General features: G+C 37.3%; 4 protein-coding genes across 4 annotated transcripts; 1 reads left to right on the plus strand and 3 right to left on the minus strand.

Moving 5' to 3' along the window:
* Window positions 1-600: 600 nt before the first annotated feature.
* On the minus strand, window positions 601-2,389 carry LOC114874377 (DNA primase small subunit). Its single transcript, XM_029183580.2, has 7 exons — window positions 2,173-2,389; window positions 1,952-2,102; window positions 1,714-1,889; window positions 1,452-1,650; window positions 1,175-1,379; window positions 707-1,100; window positions 601-635 (listed from the first exon to the last, which is right to left on the minus strand). The coding sequence occupies exons 1-7, from the start codon at window positions 2,267-2,269 to the stop codon at window positions 616-618; spliced, it is 1,242 nt and encodes a 413-aa protein (XP_029039413.2). The 5' UTR covers window positions 2,270-2,389; the 3' UTR covers window positions 601-615.
* A 1,701-nt stretch (window positions 2,390-4,090) lies between these two features.
* LOC114874366 (cyclic AMP response element-binding protein A-like) lies at window positions 4,091-14,317 on the minus strand. The gene is made up of 5 exons (XM_029183566.2): window positions 13,326-14,317; window positions 10,438-10,876; window positions 9,775-10,046; window positions 8,721-9,258; window positions 4,091-4,904 (listed from the first exon to the last, which is right to left on the minus strand). The coding sequence occupies exons 1-5, from the start codon at window positions 13,440-13,442 to the stop codon at window positions 4,495-4,497; spliced, it is 1,776 nt and encodes a 591-aa protein (XP_029039399.1). The 5' UTR covers window positions 13,443-14,317; the 3' UTR covers window positions 4,091-4,494.
* A 1,884-nt stretch (window positions 14,318-16,201) lies between these two features.
* Window positions 16,202-18,577, plus strand: LOC114874372 (cytochrome b-c1 complex subunit 2, mitochondrial). Its single transcript, XM_029183576.2, has 7 exons — window positions 16,202-16,350; window positions 16,715-16,851; window positions 16,919-17,110; window positions 17,194-17,410; window positions 17,491-17,922; window positions 18,010-18,231; window positions 18,301-18,577. The coding sequence occupies exons 1-7, from the start codon at window positions 16,306-16,308 to the stop codon at window positions 18,385-18,387; spliced, it is 1,332 nt and encodes a 443-aa protein (XP_029039409.1). The 5' UTR covers window positions 16,202-16,305; the 3' UTR covers window positions 18,388-18,577.
* Window positions 18,559-21,232, minus strand: LOC114874371. Its single transcript, XM_029183575.2, has 4 exons — window positions 20,785-21,232; window positions 20,185-20,716; window positions 18,931-19,961; window positions 18,559-18,847 (listed from the first exon to the last, which is right to left on the minus strand). The coding sequence occupies exons 1-4, from the start codon at window positions 20,914-20,916 to the stop codon at window positions 18,719-18,721; spliced, it is 1,824 nt and encodes a 607-aa protein (XP_029039408.1). The 5' UTR covers window positions 20,917-21,232; the 3' UTR covers window positions 18,559-18,718.
* Between the last annotated feature and the right edge of the window lie 182 nt (window positions 21,233-21,414).

Raw genomic sequence — 21,414 nt, forward strand, 5'->3', positions numbered from 1 at the left:
AATATTTACGGGTTTAGATCGTGATCGAATTCGTGAGATTGCCAATGGCAATATATTATTTCTTCGACGAAGCTCTGCCAAAAGAAGCTACTTAGAGAATCAGAGGACAATGGGATGCGAATAATTGATGGAAGAATCGTTTCACGTTGGTGCAGTATTTCAAGTAAAAACGAGAAAAAGTAACCATGGACAGAGTCAGAGTCACATGTGCGAGAAAGTAATTTTTTTTTTTTTAGAAAACTTGGCAATCGATCTTGCCAATGGGAAACCGTCAAGAGGATTGTCTCTTTGCAAGATCGATTATCTTGGTAAGGAAAGCAACTGAATGAATAAACAAAGAAATCGTAACTTAATTTAATCTAAAGTCTCTTAAGTTTCCTCTTCGCATCGATGGTTTCAAGGTCCGAAGCTAAACCTTGGCCAGAAAATTGTTTATCCACCTCAAATATTATCTCAATAATTACATATTCCTCGTTAGAACTGCTTAAAATAAATTTATTGATTTTAGGGTTTGGGTAAAGAGCCGTTTTTATTTTTTTTCTTATAAACTTTATTATAAACACTTTGAAAAATCTACATTTATATTATTTTTACAGAGATACCTTACAATTATAATTAAAACTGCATTTTGGCATCTGAAAAACAAACAAAACAGACATAGATGAAAATATTCATCTTCTAAATACAAAAGATACAATCTACTTACCGCTTTCTTTAATTTTCTGCCCTTTTCGTTCTTTTTCTAAGCCCCACAAAAATTCCTGAAAGATTCTAAGTGATTTACTTAAACTAGTCTTTTTGTAATCTTTTATCCTCCTCGCGTTTAACTCGTATGTTTCTTGGTTAGCCTTTTCCTTTACATCGAACTCGTTTATTTCTTCAATGAGTGTTGTAATTGTTGGAACACTATCGGGATGAAACTTATCTACTGTACCCGGTGTAAATGGTACGCAAATTTTGCCAGTTTTCGGATGAACACAGAAAGGAGATTTTAACAGATGGTTCATTCCTTTGCTAACGTTTATATCCAACCTCGGATATGCATACTGGATCATTACTTCCTCTACTAAATGTCGATAGAACTTCCATTTTTTGTCTGTCTGAAATAGATCAATTTCATATTGCAAACTATTCTTTCATAACACATTTTGATTTTACAAAAATTATACGATACCTGACGTTTATTTTTAACGTATTTAACAAACGCGTCCCATCTATCCTTACTAGAATTACATCGATCGAATATCCCTTTCGCTTCTTGTCGGTCTTCTTCTGGAAATATTTGCAAAAATTTGTCTACTCTTTCGTCCGTTCCAAGTATATTTTGTTCTTCCACGCAAAATGGAATGAAAACTGCTTCTATTATCTCCAGTGCACGCCTGCAAACGTAGAACACTATGTAAAATTTGAAAAATTAATTAATTTTGCTCCAAGAAAATTTAATATCATACTTGACAGAATGGTGTACTCTATCGCCAGACAAATTTACTTTTTTCTTCATGTATTCTCCCCCATCTATAATCTGTAAGTACTCCGCCACTGCACAGCGCTCAAAGGAGCTTAAGCTGCGCGCACTAGGATCGCAAACCCAGCAATGTATACCTCTTCTGCCAGAGAATACCCATAAAATGTGCTCGTATCCAAAATCCACTGAAAATTTTCAATTAATGTTTCTCTACAGCATTTAAACAAGCATTATATGCGCATACATACATCTCAATGCACTATCTAAAATTTTACAAGCGACGGACATGAACTTCCAACATTTAGAACAGATATCAGCTCCGCTGCAACATGTTCTTACTTCGTCATAATCAGTCATATCGATATCAAACACCAGTTCCCTTTCAATAGGTTGAAAGTTTGGACCTTTACGCTGATCCTTTGGACTAATAACATTTTTAAATTGTAGAACAGTTTAATAGTAGTAAAATTAATATGTCATACATACCAGTAATTGTACACAGCTCCTATATCTATTTTGAAAGGGATGAGCCTTTTAATTTCAACCTCCAATTCTTTCAAGTTTTTAAATGATTGATAACGAAGGTAGATATCATCTTGTAGAGTGAATGAAAATTCTCTGCGATTAAATGTGTTCACTGAAACGATAATTAAATACCATTAATTGTAAAAATCAATGAGTTATTAATAGTAATGTTGAAAACGTACCATTCCCATAGCTGAGCCAACGATAATAATCATTAAAGGGAAATAATCTGGCATAATATGTGGGTAATAAGTCAGCCAAATTTTCCAAGTCTCCCATTCTTTCTATAGTTCATTAACAACTCAAAAGGTACAAATATTTTTCAAATATATACAAACTACTGTCATTATTCAAAAGACGATGTTGGAAATAGATTTTGGCGGTAAAATAAATGTATCATAGAATAAATGTTTTCAAGATTTTACTTCATCAAAAATATAGGGAATTTCTGTCTCTTACAGGACACACTGTAAGAATAATCATAAAGTATATAAAAAGGTTCGAGGTTTGAATTATACCTCAGTGAGATTCCTCACAGAAATTAAGCAAAGTATCATGCAAACTTGAATGAGAAGGTTTTTGGGAATGAAATAAATGCAGGAATGATATTCAGGTTGTAACTTTTATTCCCTAATGTCGTTACACGTATACTGAATCAAATTTAGAGTGTAATACCTTCAACCCTTTTACATACGTGCAAAAATAGAATCGTTCTATTTTTGAATAAACATTACTGGAATAGGAATGTATCGTTGAACTTATCTAAATAAAAATCGTTCTTGTCTCGACAGTCGCATATACGTGTACTTTACGATTCCCTCTTGGAAGAATGACAATATTTGAAAGTGCACGAAATTCTTAAAAAAAAAGAAAATAGCCCGAACTGTGCGCGTTTGTCTTCTTCCTTGAGTTTCGTCGAACAGAGAATAGTAATTATAATAATGATTAAACATAAGTACGAACTATTAAACGATCGATGAAACGTTTTTCATTGCATGTGTAGTGTATGTGTGTTTATTTACAATTCGGTGAATATACGTGTTACGTACGAACATCGTGTCGCTTGCCGTATATAAAGTAAAAATATGTCCGATGATCGCTTAACTTAACTTAAAAGTAAATGAAGGATGATAACGAGGAATATGCGTTCATTTTTGAAGAAAACGTTAGTCATTATGTGACTAAACATATGATACAGTCTTCAAGAGCTGGTGTTAATAACACTCAGTGTATTCACTTAAATACGTTTCACGGTTAATCGTGGTCGTAGCAGGTTTTCACTTCCGTTGGATCGTTCGCAAACCTTTCGTGTGATACTAAATTAATTCTACTTTGCCCAACCCCCAGAAAATATACAAGGAAACTGATCCATCTAATAGTCGAATCTATCACTGTATCAAAGGATGGAAACCGTACATGCTACACATCTCTTCCTGTGTAATTACGAATAAACTTCATCAACGAGTTACCGGCAATCTGTATACTATACTTTTGTAAATAGCTTCTCTCGTGTATAATAGTACAGAATTATAAATTGTATCTCGTTAAATTAAAGCTACGATATATCTTTAATATATCTGTATGTATATATATATATATATATATATACAGGGTGTTAAAAAATATCCTGAAGACCTCTACACCGCTGGATAGATCACGAAAAATGCTACAGAACTTTTCACTTTGATTTTTCGTGATCTATCCAGCGGTGTAGAGGTCTTCAGGGTATTTTTTAACACCCTGTATATCTCTGTGTCATTTTTTTACGATTCGTATCGTGACTATTTACAAATATCTCTTACCATCGGCAACAGCAATAATAATTGTAAAACTCTCGTAATAAATTCTCCTTATAAATAGATAAACGTTAAATGTCGTTGAATCGATAAAAATATTTTGAAAAATTACCTAGAAAACGATCGATGCATTTGACTAACAGACGAAAGGATCGGTGATAAATCAAACTCGTGAAATTGCAACGCGATGAGTAAGAGCGCGATTAATCGCGGATAAAAGTACGATAACTTCGATGTCTCAACGCAAAACACACGAGGGTAGAAACGAAACACAGATACCCGTGCGTTTTTTTTTTCTTCTACAAAAAGAAAGAACAAAGAAACTAGACACTTAACGTTATTAAGATTCATCGAGAAAAATCTTCAACCTTATCGATGGCTATTACAAGAAGGTAGTCGAATTCTCCGCAATTTCGATAAAATATTCACGCAGAAAAATGTACGAAAAAGTATGCATATTTGCTTACTTTCATCACTGATTAACCCTTTGCAATCTGCTGCTCGAAGCGATGGAAAATAATATTTTAATTATCCTAACTTTTTCTATTCACTACGTAGAACAGTGTAATTACTGTATTTTTAAGATACTAATTACATTTCTGTGGAATCACTCCGAACAGTGCACGTTTTCTAATTTATTTCAAAAGAACATGTTTAGAAAATTTTGGAAATCTCGCAAAGGGTTAGAAAAATGATAGAAATGATTGCCTATTGTTCTTGGGGCACCTTCAGGAGGACCGTTCTCGTGCCCTCGGAATCGGAGATGTTGATCTTCAGCTCGTTCGTTAGCGCTCCGAGTTTATCGACCACCTTCTGCTGCCCGCCTGGGTTAGGTGGTGGCCAGACGTCATCCAATGGTGGTTCAATGTACTTTCTAGCCGCATTCGACATACTGATTTCCTGTCGTCCGCAGAGCGTGCCGCCAACGTGATCCGAAGACGAGACGCACTTTGGCGCCGGTTCCATGTCCATGCGAGGACGTTTGTAGAGGGGTGGCTGGATCGCGGGGCTGTAATCGTGATCCAGAAGTCCCTCCACTTCCTGCAGCAATTCCTCGCTGTATTGCTGCAGCTCCTCGTCCATCAGCTGTTTCGTGTACAGCAATGTTCGAGAACGCCCTACAAATTAAAATTATTCTTAATATAATAAATTATTCTAAATTTCACTTTTCCTATTAGTTGGTAAATAATATCAACTCCAGAAAATTTTTAGCCTTTGTTTTAAAAAACCGAGTGCTCTCTCTCCCGCGCAGCCTCGCGCGCAGCTTCCTATGTGCGCATGCGCACACGGTCGAACACCATGCCGCTGGAACTGTGAAGCGGACAGTTCCATATAGAGGTCTGCGAGTACTCGATTTATTCGAGTACTCGAATTTCGAGTCGAACAATGATCGGTCGGTCGAGCCGAGTCGATCGCTTGAATTCGCCGAGCTACTCGAAAAATCGAACTACCCGAATATTTGAGCCCTCGTAAATCGAAGTTTCACAAGGGCTCGAATATTCGAGTAGTTCGATTTTTTCGAGTAGCTCGCTTTTATATCAAACAGTTCGTCGATTTCGAGTAGCTCGGCGAATTCAAGCGATCGACTCGGCTCGTAAATTACGAGTACTCGCACACCTCTAGTTCCATACAAAGATTTTTGTATCTTTTTCATAAACTGGGAGAAGGTTACTGATATTAAGCTTAAGGATTATATATTGTACAAGTATAAAGAAAGAATTAAAGAAAAAAGGACTCGTTATATTAAATGTTATCGATAATATCAAGTGGAAATAGGGGGTGCTGCAGTTCCACAGTGCCTATACGCTTGAAATACTATAGGGAAGATTCATCACAAATTGAAGATTTTAGGATCTTCGAATGATTTTCTACAGGCAAGATCGAAAAACAGAGTTATCATGTTTATACAATTCGTCGTTATCACTCGTGTGGAGTAATTATCGAGGTTTTTATGGCGTGACTGATCGTTGCACCTACTATTCGATTAAGCCAGCTCGAATGGTTTCGTAACCATAACGAGGAGAAACTGGTTACGAAGCTTTCCACGTACGAGCGGTCCTAAGGTATTGGTGTTCGAATTTTAACCAAGTTCAATGACACCATAAGGTTCCGATTATACCTTCTGTAAGACTAATGAACGAAAGTTACGTTGAAATATACTGCGCCTTTGAAAGGTGGAAAATGAAATGACGCAAGGAGGTACGAAAAAGAGACGCGTTTGTCGGAAACAGCTAAAAATAAGGTTGCGGCGTAATGAAAAAGGATTTGAAAGACCTATAAAAAACCTTTGAAAGTGGAAAATGAAATGACACAAGGAGACACGACAAAGAGACGTGTTTGTAGGAAACAGCTAAAAATAAGGCTGCAGCGTAATGAAAAAGGATCGTCCGTTCGAGAGGTTGAGAAAGGATCCAAGCTTTCTTGTTCTCGTTTTAGAAAGTAGCTGAACAACTTCGACCATAGCCTGCTCCGGTTTCACCATACCGGTGTTAATATCGACCCCATACCTTTTCATTTCGAAATACAGTGGGTGAACAAATTATGAGAGTCACTCGCATAAATTGATGATTTTACATAAAACCGATTAATTCTTAAATGAAAACCTAGTTAAACTGAATTTCTGTTATTTTTTAATGATGTATTGATGCTTTCAAAGTTATGGTACACAGTTGAAAAAAGTGGAAGTTCTTGACTGGCCAGGAAATTCTCCGGACCACAACCCTATCGAAAATTTGTGGGATTATTTATTATTAGTAATAAATGTCAATTGGTTGAACGTTTGATAGAAGAATGGGCCAGAAATAAAGCAATCAAAAGGAATTGCTTAAAATGCATCGAAAGTATGTCGAAAAGAATTGAAGCAGTAATTGCAGCAAAAGGTGGCGTTACGAAATACTGACATTAATATGCAAATATAATCTTTTAAATGTACTTGTTTATTTTTATAAGTATTTTTTTTTAAAAGTTATTCAATGTAACAACCTTAAAATTGTGGTTCTATTTCTACAAAAACACGAAAAACCCATTTTTCATACCGTGGCTCAAATAATTTGATCACCCTGTACGTCATATTTACTCTTTCTATCAAAATTCGTCATGTATTCCCGATAAAGCGTCTGCAGCGTAAAAAATAATTCCTCCTCTCGGTGATATCGAAATAATTCCGATATTCATATTTCTTCGGGTTTAGGAAGAAAAATTTCAATGCGAATCCGTTTCGCAATCTAAAAAATATTGCTAATACCGGGCTATCGGATTTCGCGATTTTTTTTGCAACGCTTGTCGAATATGAGCTATCGATGGAATTCGTCATTGAAACGTTCGACGATTTGACAAAACGTTGCGTCGTTAAATGCAAATTGGACAACAAAGGAATGCCGTTATTGTGAAGGTGAACGGAATGATGTTAATACGCTTTTCTTTGAGAGGATATCGAAAATATCGATCGGCGATTGCGTAAAGCGTTCGCCCAACATCGCTCAATTATCTCGAGGTTACCTAATCGCAATTGGTGATAATGAATACACATCGATACGCGTCTTCTATTATCGATATTGCTACGTCTTTCACGCGTCTCGTTAATTTAACGATCCTCGTTGAATACCAATTACACGAGAGCCTTAGTAATAACGGTAGTGTTCGGTAATCGACGCTGATGCCCCCCTTATCGAATATAAGTTACAATTATTCGAAACACAGCGAACAAACGTCGATAATAAATGAAATATATCCAGTTCGAACTCGTTGACAAGTAAACTCGTGTTTGATGGATTCTTTGCCATTAGAGTGCCAGTCGAAACGTTGTTATTTTTACTTTCAATTTGTTATGGTAATGTTGCTTACGAGCGAGGTTCATCATGGTCGAAGCTACGTCATAAATACCGATGCTTGTATAGGAAGAAATGAAAGAAAAAGGTGCTCTCTCGTTTCATCTTTCACGCAGGTAAAAACCCAGTGAACCGTGCGAGACTAGGATGCAACAAGGTGCAGCTGAACGGTGAAGTAAAGCGAGGAAAAAAGAGGAACGTTTAACACGACCGTGCCTTTCACAACCCTATAGGGTTCAATGTTCCTGGCCAGGCTGCTATCAGACTCATTCGACTCGGGTAACCGCTAATGTAACGGTTCGGAAAGGTTTCTCGATAGTGGTGGAATTGCCTTGAACGTTATCTCATTCTTTTTCGATAATTTCATTTAATAAAGTCAAGATTATTTTAGATATTTCTACTTTTGCAAGAGGGAACGCAATAATAAATGAAGGATTTTATCTTTAGTATCTGATAAAGTACCGCTCCAATTAACCCTCGGGCGGCGGACCATGGAGGGAGCCCCAAGACGGCGGACCACGGAGAGAGCCATGGTTTCAATTTAATTATCTATCTCATATTACTTTCTTCTGTTTAAAAATTATACATTTTAGGTCACCCAGGCTCCGTTATTCAAGGGTTAATATAGGGTTATCCAAATTGAGTGTCACATCTTGAAATTGAAATAAAACGCAAAGTATTTTATTTTAATACAATGTCTATTTTATTTTCTCCGCTTTTTTGTGCGAGCTTGATACGTTTGACCAAATTTAACGAACGAGTAATTTTTCACGAGGAGGAGACACCAAGATTGAATGATTTAACACCATTACAATTTTTTTATGGGATTTATGGAAAGTGAAGTTTACGCCAATAATCCAAAGACTATTGACGAGCCGAGCAACAAAATCACAGTCGCTATTGATGAAATTGAATTCCACTTGGGTGAAAATATAATGAAAAATTGAGTGAAACGCATCAGGCTCGCGAAAAAGACCGAGGAGGACATTTAATGTCATACAATAGACTTTGTGTTAAAATAAATTCACTAAATTTGGATAACCCTATAGAAATACACAAAGGTATGAAAGTTCGATGACGAGTGAAATTGATAAACTTTCGACTCACCTGCTAACGGTGGCATCTTTTCAGGCTGTTCCTGTTCCTGCGAGAGTTCGTTGTTGGTATTCGAATGGGGCCGCAGATTCGGTACAGCAACGAGGGCCAATGAGAGCAACAAGACCATCAGACAAGTGGCTGGCTGGGCGCTCTTGTTGCCCTTTTGCAACAGTGCCTGAAGCCGTTTCAGTTGCCCGGCCAGACTCTGATTCTGCAATTGAAGCGCCTTGATGCGTTTCAACAGCGTCATGTTCTCCTCGGTGCATTGCTTCACCCGATCCTCCAACCCGTCCACGTACTCCTTTTTCCTCTTCCGCGAATCCTGGGCGGATATTTTGTTGCGAATCTTGCGTCTGATCCTCTTCAATTCCCGTTCCTCGTACTTTGTCAGCGGATAATGAGTCGGCAGGGTAATTCCTTCTTTTTGCAGCAGACGTTTCTCTTCTGCGTTCAGTTTTAGCCTCGGGTACGGGGAATCGGTCTCTGAAACCTCGTCGCTCGAGTTGCAACCTTTCTCGCTGCTCGAATCCTCTTGTTTAATGGTCATCTGTTAAATAAACAAAACGAGAATAACCTCATTATTTGATACACTTTTGTATCAATTAACCGGTGGGCCTTGAACTGCACAAATTACTTTATGGCAGTTTATGGCGGGGCCATAAAAGGCCCGCACGTAGGTCCTGTACGAAGGAGCCAGTTAGGCTTCTTCTGCGCGGATTACACAGTACAACTGGGAGGTTTCTTTTAGTTTCAATTAGATAGAAAAAGGTTAGGTTAGGTTAGGTTAGTCAGCGAAAAGTACTAATAAAAAAAGGCCTGAATGGCTTTAAGTGAAAAATAACTATCTATTTCATATCTTGAAAAAAATATATTCCTGGCAGCCTGGAAGGCCTCAGTCATTCAAAAAATATTAATATTAAATTATTTTTCAGTTCTGCAGAGCTCTTCGGTACAGGACCTTCGTGCGGGCCCTTTATGACTCCTGCCATAAACTGCTATAAAGTAATTTGTGCAGTTCGTGCACTATCCAATTAACGTTTTTCAAAATTAACATTTCAATTACCTGAACTGGTTTATTAATTATATTAGCCTGGTTGATTTTGAACCCTTTCAAATTCCTCGCTTGCGACGCGTTGATGATTTTGATAGTCCTCACTTCCTTCATGTCTTTCAGACTAACCGGCAGTAAAATGGACCTCGGGTTTCCGGAACCCATCGGCGTGACCCGTATCAACTGTCTGATACTATTTCTTTTCCCATTGCACGTGATATTGCGAACGTTTATCGTGTTGCTTTCCTGCGATGCAACGTGTATCTGTTGCTTCGGTGTTTTGTCTAGAAATCAGAAGATTTCAATCCTTAACAGCGTCTAGAAGTTTCTTGTTATTTTTAGACGAACGTTATCGCTTCGAATCGATCTTGATAAGTTCGCTCGATTCAAACAAATGTTATCGCTTCGTTTACCTTCAATGAACGACCAACGCCAGCATCTGTTCAAACTGTTGAACACTAGAAATAGGACGTTTCATCGCGATAGAAAGAACAATAACCGCGCCGCGTTTATGACACACATTCCTCTCGATTTGCCTCGCTCGTGTATGCCTTTACCGTTTCGGTTCAGCGACAAGTTTCTTGGGCGTGACCGAGTAACGAGCGACCACGCATGAAACGCTTTTGGATACTGCGAATTTTTTAACCCTTCCTACCCTCGAGCAATCCTTCTTACCTATATCGACAACCGGTTGCTCCGTTACAATAGCGTTCCCATCCGCGAGCGTGTTATTCGGGTTCACAACCGCTACGAGAGTCTGCTCGACGTCCATTTCTTCGGCAACATCGCCAGCTCCGGGCGAATCGATGTTAGAGCTGATGACCGATCTCACAGGACTGTCCATAGATTGATTAGGACTGCCGAAAGACTCGAAGTCCATGATATTCTGAGGGCTGCTCATCTCGGAGTTGCTCATCTCCACTTGATCCTCCTCGATCGGCAACAGAGGACTCAACTGTTGTTCACAGGACAAACTGAGAGCACTGGAGAGTCCGCTGTCCGACGAGGAGGACGGAATTGTTTCTAAATCATTGTCGATCAAACTGAACTGATTATCCTCCAGTTTGAAGATCGAGTCGAGGAAGTCGTCCGTGTTCGTCGGCCATTCTTCCGCCTTGAAGAAACAAACGTGAAACAGGAATGAAGTTATTCCCGCCGGTCAGTATCCAGGATGATTCGAAACGTAATTTTAGAACGACGATTACAGACGTTGCGCGTGGAAAATTTCAAGTTTCCTCGAAGCAAGCCAGACTTTTACTTGGCTCTAGGATAACTCGGGTTCGCGCATCGCCTCTCATTTAGATCGGATTATTGACCCGACGGATCAACGCTATATTTTCGCATCGAGAACTTTGCTTTTCGAACGATCCGCGATCCACTCTGAGATCTCGCTGAAAGTTGCTTCAATCAGCTTATAGCGGCGCTTGAAAAATGGCCGCTCGCATTGTGCTTGTCACTCGGCTCGCGTGAATCAGAAACGTTTGGCCAATGTCGGTAACCCAGTTTTCAAGAAACGAGTAATGGTAAATATAGTGGAGCGACCGTGGAAAAGAGACTCGTTCAAATAATCACGTTTTTACGAGTGCTCGTTGTGTCTCCTCCCGCTACACCTTGAATAATTAATTAAACTCGGTGAAGATTTTCAAAATGAAATTATAGATAAGTTGAAAATTCCAAAAGAAACAATTGCCGACTATTGTGCGATTTTCTCCATACAGCGTAGAACTAAAAATAAGTCTGAGCTAACGTGGGATGTTCCTGTATTTATCCGACTGCTCCGAGATTCCTTTTTCAGCGAATCAAACCCTCATGAATCGTACGAAATTAACCGTAAAATTTTCCTCTCTTCTTTAATGAAATCGTTCATTCGTGAAAACGTAACCGCGAACGCGTTTAACGAAAATACAAGCGCATCTGTGTACATTCCGAGCCAATTATCCTCCATTGTTTTCGGTTAAAAATGAGGTCTTACAATTTTTGAGACTATTTATAAGGAGTCCCGTAAGTTAACGGTACTTTCCGTTCGAAGGTTGCTCGCCATGATGAGTAACTTTGCATTCTCCTTATTCCAAGCATAAAGACATTTACCTCCGTTGGCTAATAATACCATAAATCAGTCATGGATACGATACTAAGCTCTATTTACCATAGACTTAGTCAGAAGAAAAGAAAGATACTTCAACTGATTGTTCGTCGAATTTAACGATTAATCATTAAACAAAGTATTTTTATCCTAGCGTCTAATTGGAAATGAAAGTATACGATTAAAATGTTCATCGTACATACAGGTAATAGAAGCATCAATATGGCGGCGTTCGCCGCGCCGGCACGTGCACCAAGCGATTCCATATGTTACAAAAAATTCACCTCGTTTACGTAATAACCGTAATCTCCTCGATTTTCTATCAATTTAATAAAAATATACAACGAACCAGGTGATAGTATTTGATAATTATGACAAAAGATATCGATTGAGAAAATTTGTTACGCAATCAAAACATGTGCTTATAAATTATTCAAACAGGAATCGTACGCTGTTTGACGACTTTCGGGTAATTATATATATCCTGATAACTGTATATAGGACAAGCAGTGATAAATTATCTCGGAATAATGATAAAGCGTAACGATCGACTGGTCGTTGTAAATACAATTTATAAGAACCGCGACACGTGGGTCGCAGCCGCCATATGTTACTGCAAATCAACGGCGTGGTTCTGTTTAGCTATGGCGACTGTTTCGTGCTATCACTTTACTCCTTTCACTGAGTACATTAGAGGAATTGAACGGAATCTATGAATACAGTTCGTTTGGTGGCTCGTAATTGGATATAATCGTTAGCGATGAAAGCAAAGCATGCTTCGGTAACTTTGATCGAACGGTGAATCGAAGATAGGATGAAAGTAGCACGGACCATGGAGAAACGCCAGCGTACATTTTCGCCTCTCCGTTCTCCCGTCGCTCAACGGAACGGAGTCTGGATTTTTCACCGTTGAATTTGCAAATAATAATCAACATGGAATTCGAAAGTGGAACAAAAGCGTGGAACGCGCACCGTTACCTTACTCCGATTTTTTACGATACAGTTAACTATCAAGCGAGACTTTAATCGGTAAACGTCAATCTCCGACACACCTGTTTTTCCCTGTTTTCGATATTCCGCTAATCAGCGTTGCATAAAACATGAGTACGTGTTTGCAAAGGTTTCCCTGTCGTTGAAAAATCATTTTTTAATCGAAACACTTCCTATTATCAGAAGTTAGATTATACACAGGTTACATAAAGAAAAGTCTGTTTCGACGCCAATTTCCGAGAACTTTGAGTTCTGTAGAAACGAGCATATTGCTCACTGTGCGAACTCGCTTGTTTTTCCCCGACGAGCGATTATCTCCACGCGATCTAGCGACGGAAAAATAGTCAGTCCATAGTGCACGAAGACTCATCGCGAGCTTCTCATTGTCTCTTGTTCCTCGGGAAAGAAATCGTTTGAATATGGGCGTGTGCATAAGGAAGAAGATAAAGGGGAAACGAGCATGAGACAAGCGTGTGCTGCATGGACTCACTGCGATGGCGTCGTCGTTGTAGGTCTGATCTATGAAAGGCTCGTCCTTAATATCGCCTTTCAAGAACGCATCCTCCCGCGGGAATAGGAAATCCATCAGGTTCATGTCCGACGACATCTCGATCCTCGTTGATTAACGCGAACACTGTAACGGGTCGTCTATCGGTGTGTATGCGTGTGCCTGTGGTATGCACCGCGTTATTCTCCCATCAAAAACACTGTGCACTGCACCGACGTTGCACCTCGACGCGATACAACACACCAGCCGACTAACGGAGCAAAAGAGCCCGTCACGGACAGACGGACGGACGTTTGGCCTCTTCGCCCCACCCTGAAGATTTTACTGCATCGGGAGAGCAAGAGAGGGACACAGAAGGAAAGAGCGAGTGTCTGAAAGCTTGTACGTTCTTCGTACGAACATTTTTCTAACGTGCCACTTTCGAGCCACTCGCTTAGACCGCACGTCTAACGTTAAGGAACTTTAGAAGAATACGATTCACCAGCTCCTCAAACGACCGTTTGTTGTTGTTTTTCACACCAGGATGCGTCGAACACACGCTACTCGAATCCCACAATTGTCAATTGAACTGCCAGCGTGGCACTAAGTGCGTCACAGAGGCGCACACCACTTTCCGGTGAAACGATTGGACGAGCTGACTCGCGGACAGCGATAGGTCGATTCCCCGAGTTCCCGGCGTCAGGGTTGAATCAGCCTTTTGAACGTGACGAAATAATTCCCGTTTGTTGAGTGAAATTCTCATCTGCGTCTGTTCGTTTCTAGGTTTACGATGTTCGATAGGTTTTAAATACAGAGGGGAGATGGTAGATGCGTTTCGGAACATACACCCTTGGGATAGAACGATTAGAACTAGACACGCAGATTACAGGCGTTGTTAAAATTGGAGTTATGTTTCTGGCCTTGATGTTGCATCAGACTAATCGATTTAAACTGTTCGAAAGTGCATCACGCTTTCTGTATACGCTGCTGAGTCACTTATTCTATAAGTGTCTTTCATAGGTAACTGCGCTTCTTCTAATACAATGATGTTCATAAATGATATTTAAATATGAGTTACTTCATTCGATAATTTTTGTAATTTTTATCATAGAATTTGAACGTCTATTATATTTTATAAAGATTTTTGTAAGTTATAAAAAGTCATATTTTTTTTTATTTTCTGGAATGCATTTCTCCTTAATCCTCGCCATGAAAGTTTAGGTAATATCCCCCTCCTTTTCTTCCTTCGGGCTGGGTCAGATTTGAAATGAAGCCATTACTATTCTTTCAGGAGGATTTCTGTAATATATCAGATACAGTAAGAATTTTACATTCCTAAAAAATTAGCCGTGGGAAAAATTTTTTTTTAATAACAGGATTTACATTATATTACACTATATTTAATAATGATGAAAAAAATAAGGGTATTTACACGTACATAAATGAAATGATAATAAAACAGTCCGATTGCCACGAGGATTCCAAGAAAAGTTAAAAAACTCCATCCCCCCCAAGCGTAAAATGGGGTGCTAGATAGTATGCTTCTTCTTGCACAGACACCCATCCTTTCATTGATGAAGCTATTTTAAATTAATTTGAACGTAAATTTCATTGAAAACGATAAAGCATTGATTTATTCTCTAACCTTTGAACGCCTGGAATTATTCTAATAGGTGGTTGTTCATGGTAGGTGATTGTTATTAACTTATGAATTTTGAACAATTTAAATGTAGCAGTCTCAGATTAAGGAGTCTATTTGTAAAGGAAACATGATTTGAAGTAATTTTGTTGCAAGGATTCTTTCTAGAGATGTATTTCAATTATTTGTAATTGAACTATGTATTTCAAACGATACGTAAAACGATACCGGTATCGATTATTCTTTTGATCAGTTGATGAAACAGTTACACCATGGCGCTGATCCAGGCTCTCCAAATTCCCGTATTTCATGCTGTAACGAAAATTAGTACGCCTCAGGAATTCCAGGATCGCTGGTGTCGCTACGAACACATATAAATGATATCGGTGAGATACACACAAGCACATGATCCCTATATACGTGTGCATGGTCTTACTTATTCAAAACTTTGAAAAATAAGAATAATGGAAGGGAAAAAGTTACAACAATATATGTACAATAATGGAAATATATTAAATTTTTACTGAAATATAATAAATGTATATATCAATACTAATATACAATTAATCACAATCATACATACAATAAAACACACACTTTCCTCGCAAGATTACATTATACATAATAAATTAATTTACATATACCGCAGTTCACCAGAGTCCATAACTGCGACGCGCAGGTTGGAAGATGGTGGGGGAACGCAGCGAGCTCTCTGCTAATCGCTTTCTACTTCTTTTGGGAGTATCGCCAATCAGGGCGAAGATGCGTACTGGAGATGCGCGAAGAACGAAAACTGGTCTTTTCGCAGTTATGGACTCTGGTGAATTGCGGTATACATACATCTATGTATGTCTATAAGTATGCGCACACCCTCTAAAACAAAATGTTCTTTTTAAAAATGGACCAGATGAGGTTTTTTGAGGAGCTGTAAAAAATTAATCTATTTGATGATGTGCTTGATTGTTTTAAAAAATTACAATTTGTTGAAATCGTGAGAAAAGAATAGTGAAGGATAATTTTTCAACTTTATACTGCGAGCCTATAATAAAAATTAAAAACATACATTTTGTAGATGTAAGCTACAGTGATTCAGAAAATTGATCATTTATTTTCCCCAGTCTCAAGGCACAAATTCACAACCCTTTGAGAATAAAGGTATGTCCACTCTTCTGCTATCTGTAGTCACTGACTGATAGAATTATGCATGTGGAGAAGCGACATTAGCGCCGTCTGGATTTTCACCGGACGAGTTGAAATTTGCATCAAATTCACAAGAGTGTAGTTTGGAGGGCCTGGTTCCACTGCTTTGGAGCAGAACCCTTGCAGTTGCTGAAAGATAGTAAAATGGTTTCTTCGGCTGTTCGGTCGTCCCTGATATGTGGTTCCACGGTATTCAATATTTTATCCTTTATATTCTATAACTTTTATCAGGAGACATTTACTTTTCGTAATTCATGATCGTAAAACTGCTCACATAGGTGTTATGTAAACGACTCAGTACTGTTCTTTATGTCATATTCTGTTGATTTGGTTACATAGATTGGAGTACAGAGAGTAATTATCTTCTTTCTGTGATTGAACGTTAATTGTTCATTTTATAACTTGTCATTTATAATTGTTTGATAGGTACCACTCTTAATTCTTCCTTAAAGTTAATACACATTTTGGAAACATTTCAGCAATAAAAATTTGAAACTTTTAGATAAAAAATAAATATGAATATAATTTAGAAATCCTTTTTTTGTAAATCAAGGTTAGACAATATGCAGTTGCAGCAGCTGCACAATCTCACAGTGTTCCTGTACCTGAATGTAAAGTTCTGAGCAATAAGATCACTGTTGCTGCTTATGATAATAACTCTCCAATTACACAAGTATCCATTGTATTCAGGTATGTATAATTTAAATAAAATCCATATGATTTTGATTTCTTCCATATATAAGTATGTTGTTCACAGAGTTGGGTCTCGAAATGAAACGTATGATACGCAAGGTGTGATGCACCATTTGCGGGTGATGGCAGGACTAAGTACATCAACTGCATCTGGTTTTGCTATAACAAGGAATATTCAGCAACTGGGTGGAAATTTAATGACCATTATAGATCGTGAAAGTATAGCATATACATTGCAGATTACCAGAAATAATATGTAAATGTTTTTTAATTCTCTATTCTGTTGTTTGAAGTAAATTACATACTTTTTACTACAAACTAATCTTATTACATTGACAGCTTTGATACTCTCAAATTTCTGGAATGTGTTGCGACCAAGCAAGTCTTTAAACCATGGGAGTTATCTGATCAATTACCCAGATTACAATATGAACTGGCTTCTGTGCCTGAAACAACTTTAGTACTTGAACGTGTACATAAAGCTGCTTATCGTACAGGGCTTGGAAATTCCCTTTACTCTTCGAAGCATCAGCTAGGTAAAATTAGTACTGAAACTGTAAGTGAATTATTTCTCATTTTTCTGACAGATATAGGACACACTGATTTATTAAATAAAGTTTTCCTCTCTGTTTACAGCTACAGCATTTTACGAACTCATGGTTTACAGCACCAAAATGCGCCATTGTAGCAACTGGAATTCCACTATCAGACCTTGTTGCTTTTGGAAACAACTTAGAAATTGGTTCGGAAGATGCTCCAAACGAAGCATCGCCATACCTTGGCGGGGAAATTCGAAAGGAAACGACATCACACCTGACTAACGTAGCGGTAGTTGTTGAAGGTGTAAGTCTAAAAAACGAGCAAGATGCTCTAGCCTGTGCCGTTCTTCAAAGGGCGTCTGGTAGTGGACCAAGAGTTAAATGGGGTAATAGTTCAAGCCCGTTGTACAAACAAGTTGCAAACGTCGCGGGCACAGATCCATTCGCTTTATCAACTTTCAATGCCAGTTATTCAGATTCTGGACTTTTCGGTGTTGTCTTGTGTTCAACACCTAATATTGCTGGATCTGTGAGTAAATACGAGAGGAATATAATTATTGTGACTACACGTATTACTCTTATGTTTGTTAATCTTAATTCATTTTTTATATCTTAGCTAATAAAAGCATCTACCAAGTGGTTGAAATCTATCAAACTTTCTGATAGTGACATTGCTCGTGGTAAAGCTATATTGAAAGCCGAAATTCTGGATACAGCCGACAGTGAAGCCCTTCTATTAGAAAATTTACAACAACAAGCTATAACCAAGGGACAAGTTATTTCAACAGCTTCTTTAATTGCTAATGTTGAGAAAGTTTCAGCATCTAACGTTAAATCTGTATGTACTAGCGGTAATATAATTTTTAAGAGATTCGTTACATTCTACTTCAACGACAATTTCTTTCAGGTTGCTGATAAACTTGCTAAAGGAAAGCTAAGTATGGCTGCTGTTGGCAATTTGAAAACTGTACCATATGTCGACGAACTGAAATAAATGAAAACATCTGTTATTCTAAAGAGACAAGTAGCACGAAGTCAGTACCGACTCTCTTCAGTATTGTGGAGATTGAGGCTAAGGTATACGTAAGCTACCAGGTTAAGTCACCACACATATTTAACAATCAGCTGCATTTATTTGCAGCAGATATAACTGTATAGATATGAATAAAAATAAAAACTGTTTATTCTTGGTTTTGTTTTCTGTACATTATAAGAGGTTTTCGATTGCTGAGTTTATGTACATTTATGCAGAGAACGGAAGAAATACTTTACAACCTAATTTATATAGAATATTTAGGGGTAAAAGAAAGGAAGGTTCTTAAATTTCAATAAAGTTTAATTTCTTCTATTGCATAGAACTTATTACGATTTTTTTGTAAAAGTTTCGAAGATTTTCCGTTAATGGTTCTTTTTAAAATAGGCCTTAAATTTTCCATATCTTTAAACAATTGTAGCTGTAAAGAAAATTAATTAGTGGTCAAAGTGAAAATAATTTTATAATGAAGGAAGAGTTACGAAAATCTGTATGAACACTTACATGATCGTCTAAAACGTAACCAAGTTTATTAAGAAGGGTGGACACTTCTGGATCTCCTGATAATATGTACTGGTGATAATGAGATTCTAACAATAAGCTAGACCATTCGTACAACTGTTTATCGGTAGGCTGTTGAACAATATTGTCGAGAAAGTCTTCCTGATCATCTAATTTCTGTATTAAATACTGTAACAATTGAAGCACTTCGTCGAATTTTAAACCAATTTTAAGATACGACGACAAAGAAATATCAGAATAAGTGAGACTAAAAATTTTATCAAGAAAATCATTCCTTGAATACAACATTTTGTTAGCTGGAAAATCATCAGTTGTACCATTTTGTACTGGTACGAATGTTTTCTCAGGACTTCTTAGGCAAAAGATTAAAAGGTCGGCTAATAATTTTTCTGGCAGATCTTTGAAGTTATTCAAACACCATAAAATTCCTTCGACGTCCTTTGATTCTATTAACTGTGGAATTAACATTTCTTGTATCGCAGCATCGCTCAGTCCTTCGTTCATGTAAGACGATATTTGTTTAGAAAGTTTCACAGGAGGTTTTTGTATTGGTTGTTTAATAGGGTTTGATCCACCTTTTTCCCAATGCGCTACTGTTGATTCTTGGATCACGACAATTTCGTCGTCGTCCGCGTTCTCGTCGCTAGCTTTGAATCTTAAAGACGATCCAAGTAAAGTTGCTATTCTTTGAGGGGCCAGATGGAAAGGTGCAATTGCTAAGTGTCTATTAGCAGCAAGCAATAATTTATCTTCAATTTTCCATAATTTTGCATCTGTTGTATATAATTTCAATTTCTGAACATCTTGTACCAATTTAAACTGTACATTATAGATCATCAGTACAGCACCTTCTTCAGATGCATCAGCCCCATATGCTGCTATAGTGGTTTCATTTAGCGGTGTCATAACAACTGGATGTTTAGTATTAATGTTATTGATTATACCAATTAATGTGCTTGAACTAGATTCATTGGTTTCTGTTAATGGATAACTGTGCAGTTTGCCATGAGACCCTGATAAAAGGAACAATTTAAGATAGATTGAGTTATCGTGCCTGTCATTTTTCATATATCAACCAAAAAAAAAAGATTTCTACTTTAATATATGCATAATAAATTAGTATAATTGGATTTTCATAAACACTTTGCATTTCTTAAAAAAGAATTCCTGAAAAAGCCTTTTTTGAAGCAGTCAAAGTGGTATTACCCTTTAAGTAAAGTAAATGAAGCAACTTACACAATGTTAAGAGACAAGCTCTGGTTTTAGTTTGTAACACTGCATGACCAACTAATTCTTCTGAATTTTGCTTTAACTCCATTTTATTTATACGATCCATTTCTTCAGAATATGTTTCATTGTTAAGTTTAACCAATACACAATTGTACGTTCCTTTAGTTTCAGTTAATAGACATAAACTAATTTTCCCAGCATTACAAATTAGATGACAATCTAAAATTTTCTCGTCAGCATTTAAAATTCCCTTTTTAGACCATGACTTTCTATTCTTTATAGCCCATTCTAAAGAAGCAGTAGCTCCATCTTTGCGAATCAATACAGGAGGATGCGTTTCATGAGTGAGGATCGTATGCAGAGCGGATTGAAATTTATAACCTTTTATGTTATTTAAATCTGTCTCTTCCGCAGACCAAAGACGTATCTTTTTCTCGTTAAATATTGCTGCATACTGACGCGTCGTTTCATCATAAATAACTTGTGTTGTTAATCGGTCTTTGCTTGACCAACTACTCAATTGCTTCAAATCTTGTAGCTGCAAATAGAATAAATATCACGATTACATGATATAAATACAAATTATGAATGAAGATTGTTAAATACCTTGTATCGAATTACAATATTTCTTCCTAATGTCACAATTGCACATCCACATTCGGAATCTCTTTCGACGCCTAACAAATTCTGTTGGTCGATCAGGGGACATAACGTATAATATGAATAGAGTTTTGCCATTTTAAACGTATCGAGTAATCTTTCTTTTTAATCCACGCGCTTTTTCACCTTATTACAATAAAACTTTGTAGATTTCACTGATAAATAGTGTTCTTTTACGTGACTGCAACGTGGAGACATTCAAATACATTTCTGCAATAATCTCTGAATATATTTATGCATCAAAACTTTACACGGGATCAGTATGAAATAATAAAATACTTTTGCATTCAAATTTAACTTAAAACGTCTGGTGTAAATAATATTGAAAAATTCAAACAGGTTAGTTTGATACACTTGTGATACAGAGCAAGTCTAATACAGCGCCCTCCCTGTTTTAAAATGTGTCTTATGCTTGGATAAATTTAAATTTAAATTTAGCGTCCGTTCGAATTAACAAATGGAAAAGTGTCTACTTTAAAAGATTCCTGTGTGTATTTAAATGCATCTTATTACTCGCTAAAAGAATATTATACATATACTTTGAAATAGTAAATGTTTCCTTTTTAAATAAGTTAG

This window comes from Osmia bicornis, chromosome 10, assembly GCF_907164935.1.
Source record: "Osmia bicornis bicornis chromosome 10, iOsmBic2.1, whole genome shotgun sequence".
NCBI lineage: Eukaryota > Metazoa > Arthropoda > Insecta > Hymenoptera > Megachilidae > Osmia > Osmia bicornis.

Coding starts and splice junctions, on each gene's coding strand:
- LOC114874377 (XM_029183580.2), bottom strand. CDS start 2,269: ATGGGAGACTTGGAAAATTTGGCTGACTTATTACCCACATATTATGCC. Junction 2,103..2,172: donor TTGGCTCAGCTATGGGAATG/GTACGTTTTCAA, acceptor TTATCGTTTCAG/TGAACACATTTAATCGCAGA. Junction 1,380..1,451: donor AGAGTACACCATTCTGTCAA/GTATGATATTAA, acceptor CTACGTTTGCAG/GCGTGCACTGGAGATAATAG.
- LOC114874366 (XM_029183566.2), bottom strand. CDS start 13,442: ATGTCGTCGGACATGAACCTGATGGATTTCCTATTCCCGCGGGAGGAT. Junction 10,047..10,437: donor GCAACCGGTTGTCGATATAG/GTAAGAAGGATT, acceptor TCTGATTTCTAG/ACAAAACACCGAAGCAACAG. Junction 4,905..8,720: donor AAAGATGCCACCGTTAGCAG/GTGAGTCGAAAG, acceptor TTTAATTTGTAG/GGCGTTCTCGAACATTGCTG.
- LOC114874372 (XM_029183576.2), top strand. CDS start 16,306: ATGGTTTCTTCGGCTGTTCGGTCGTCCCTGATATGTGGTTCCACG. Junction 16,351..16,714: donor CCCTGATATGTGGTTCCACG/GTATTCAATATT, acceptor TTGTAAATCAAG/GTTAGACAATATGCAGTTGC. Junction 16,852..16,918: donor CAAGTATCCATTGTATTCAG/GTATGTATAATT, acceptor TGTTGTTCACAG/AGTTGGGTCTCGAAATGAAA.
- LOC114874371 (XM_029183575.2), bottom strand. CDS start 20,916: ATGGCAAAACTCTATTCATATTATACGTTATGTCCCCTGATCGACCAA. Junction 20,717..20,784: donor ATATTGTAATTCGATACAAG/GTATTTAACAAT, acceptor TTCTATTTGCAG/CTACAAGATTTGAAGCAATT. Junction 19,962..20,184: donor AGCTTGTCTCTTAACATTGT/GTAAGTTGCTTC, acceptor TCCTTTTATCAG/GGTCTCATGGCAAACTGCAC.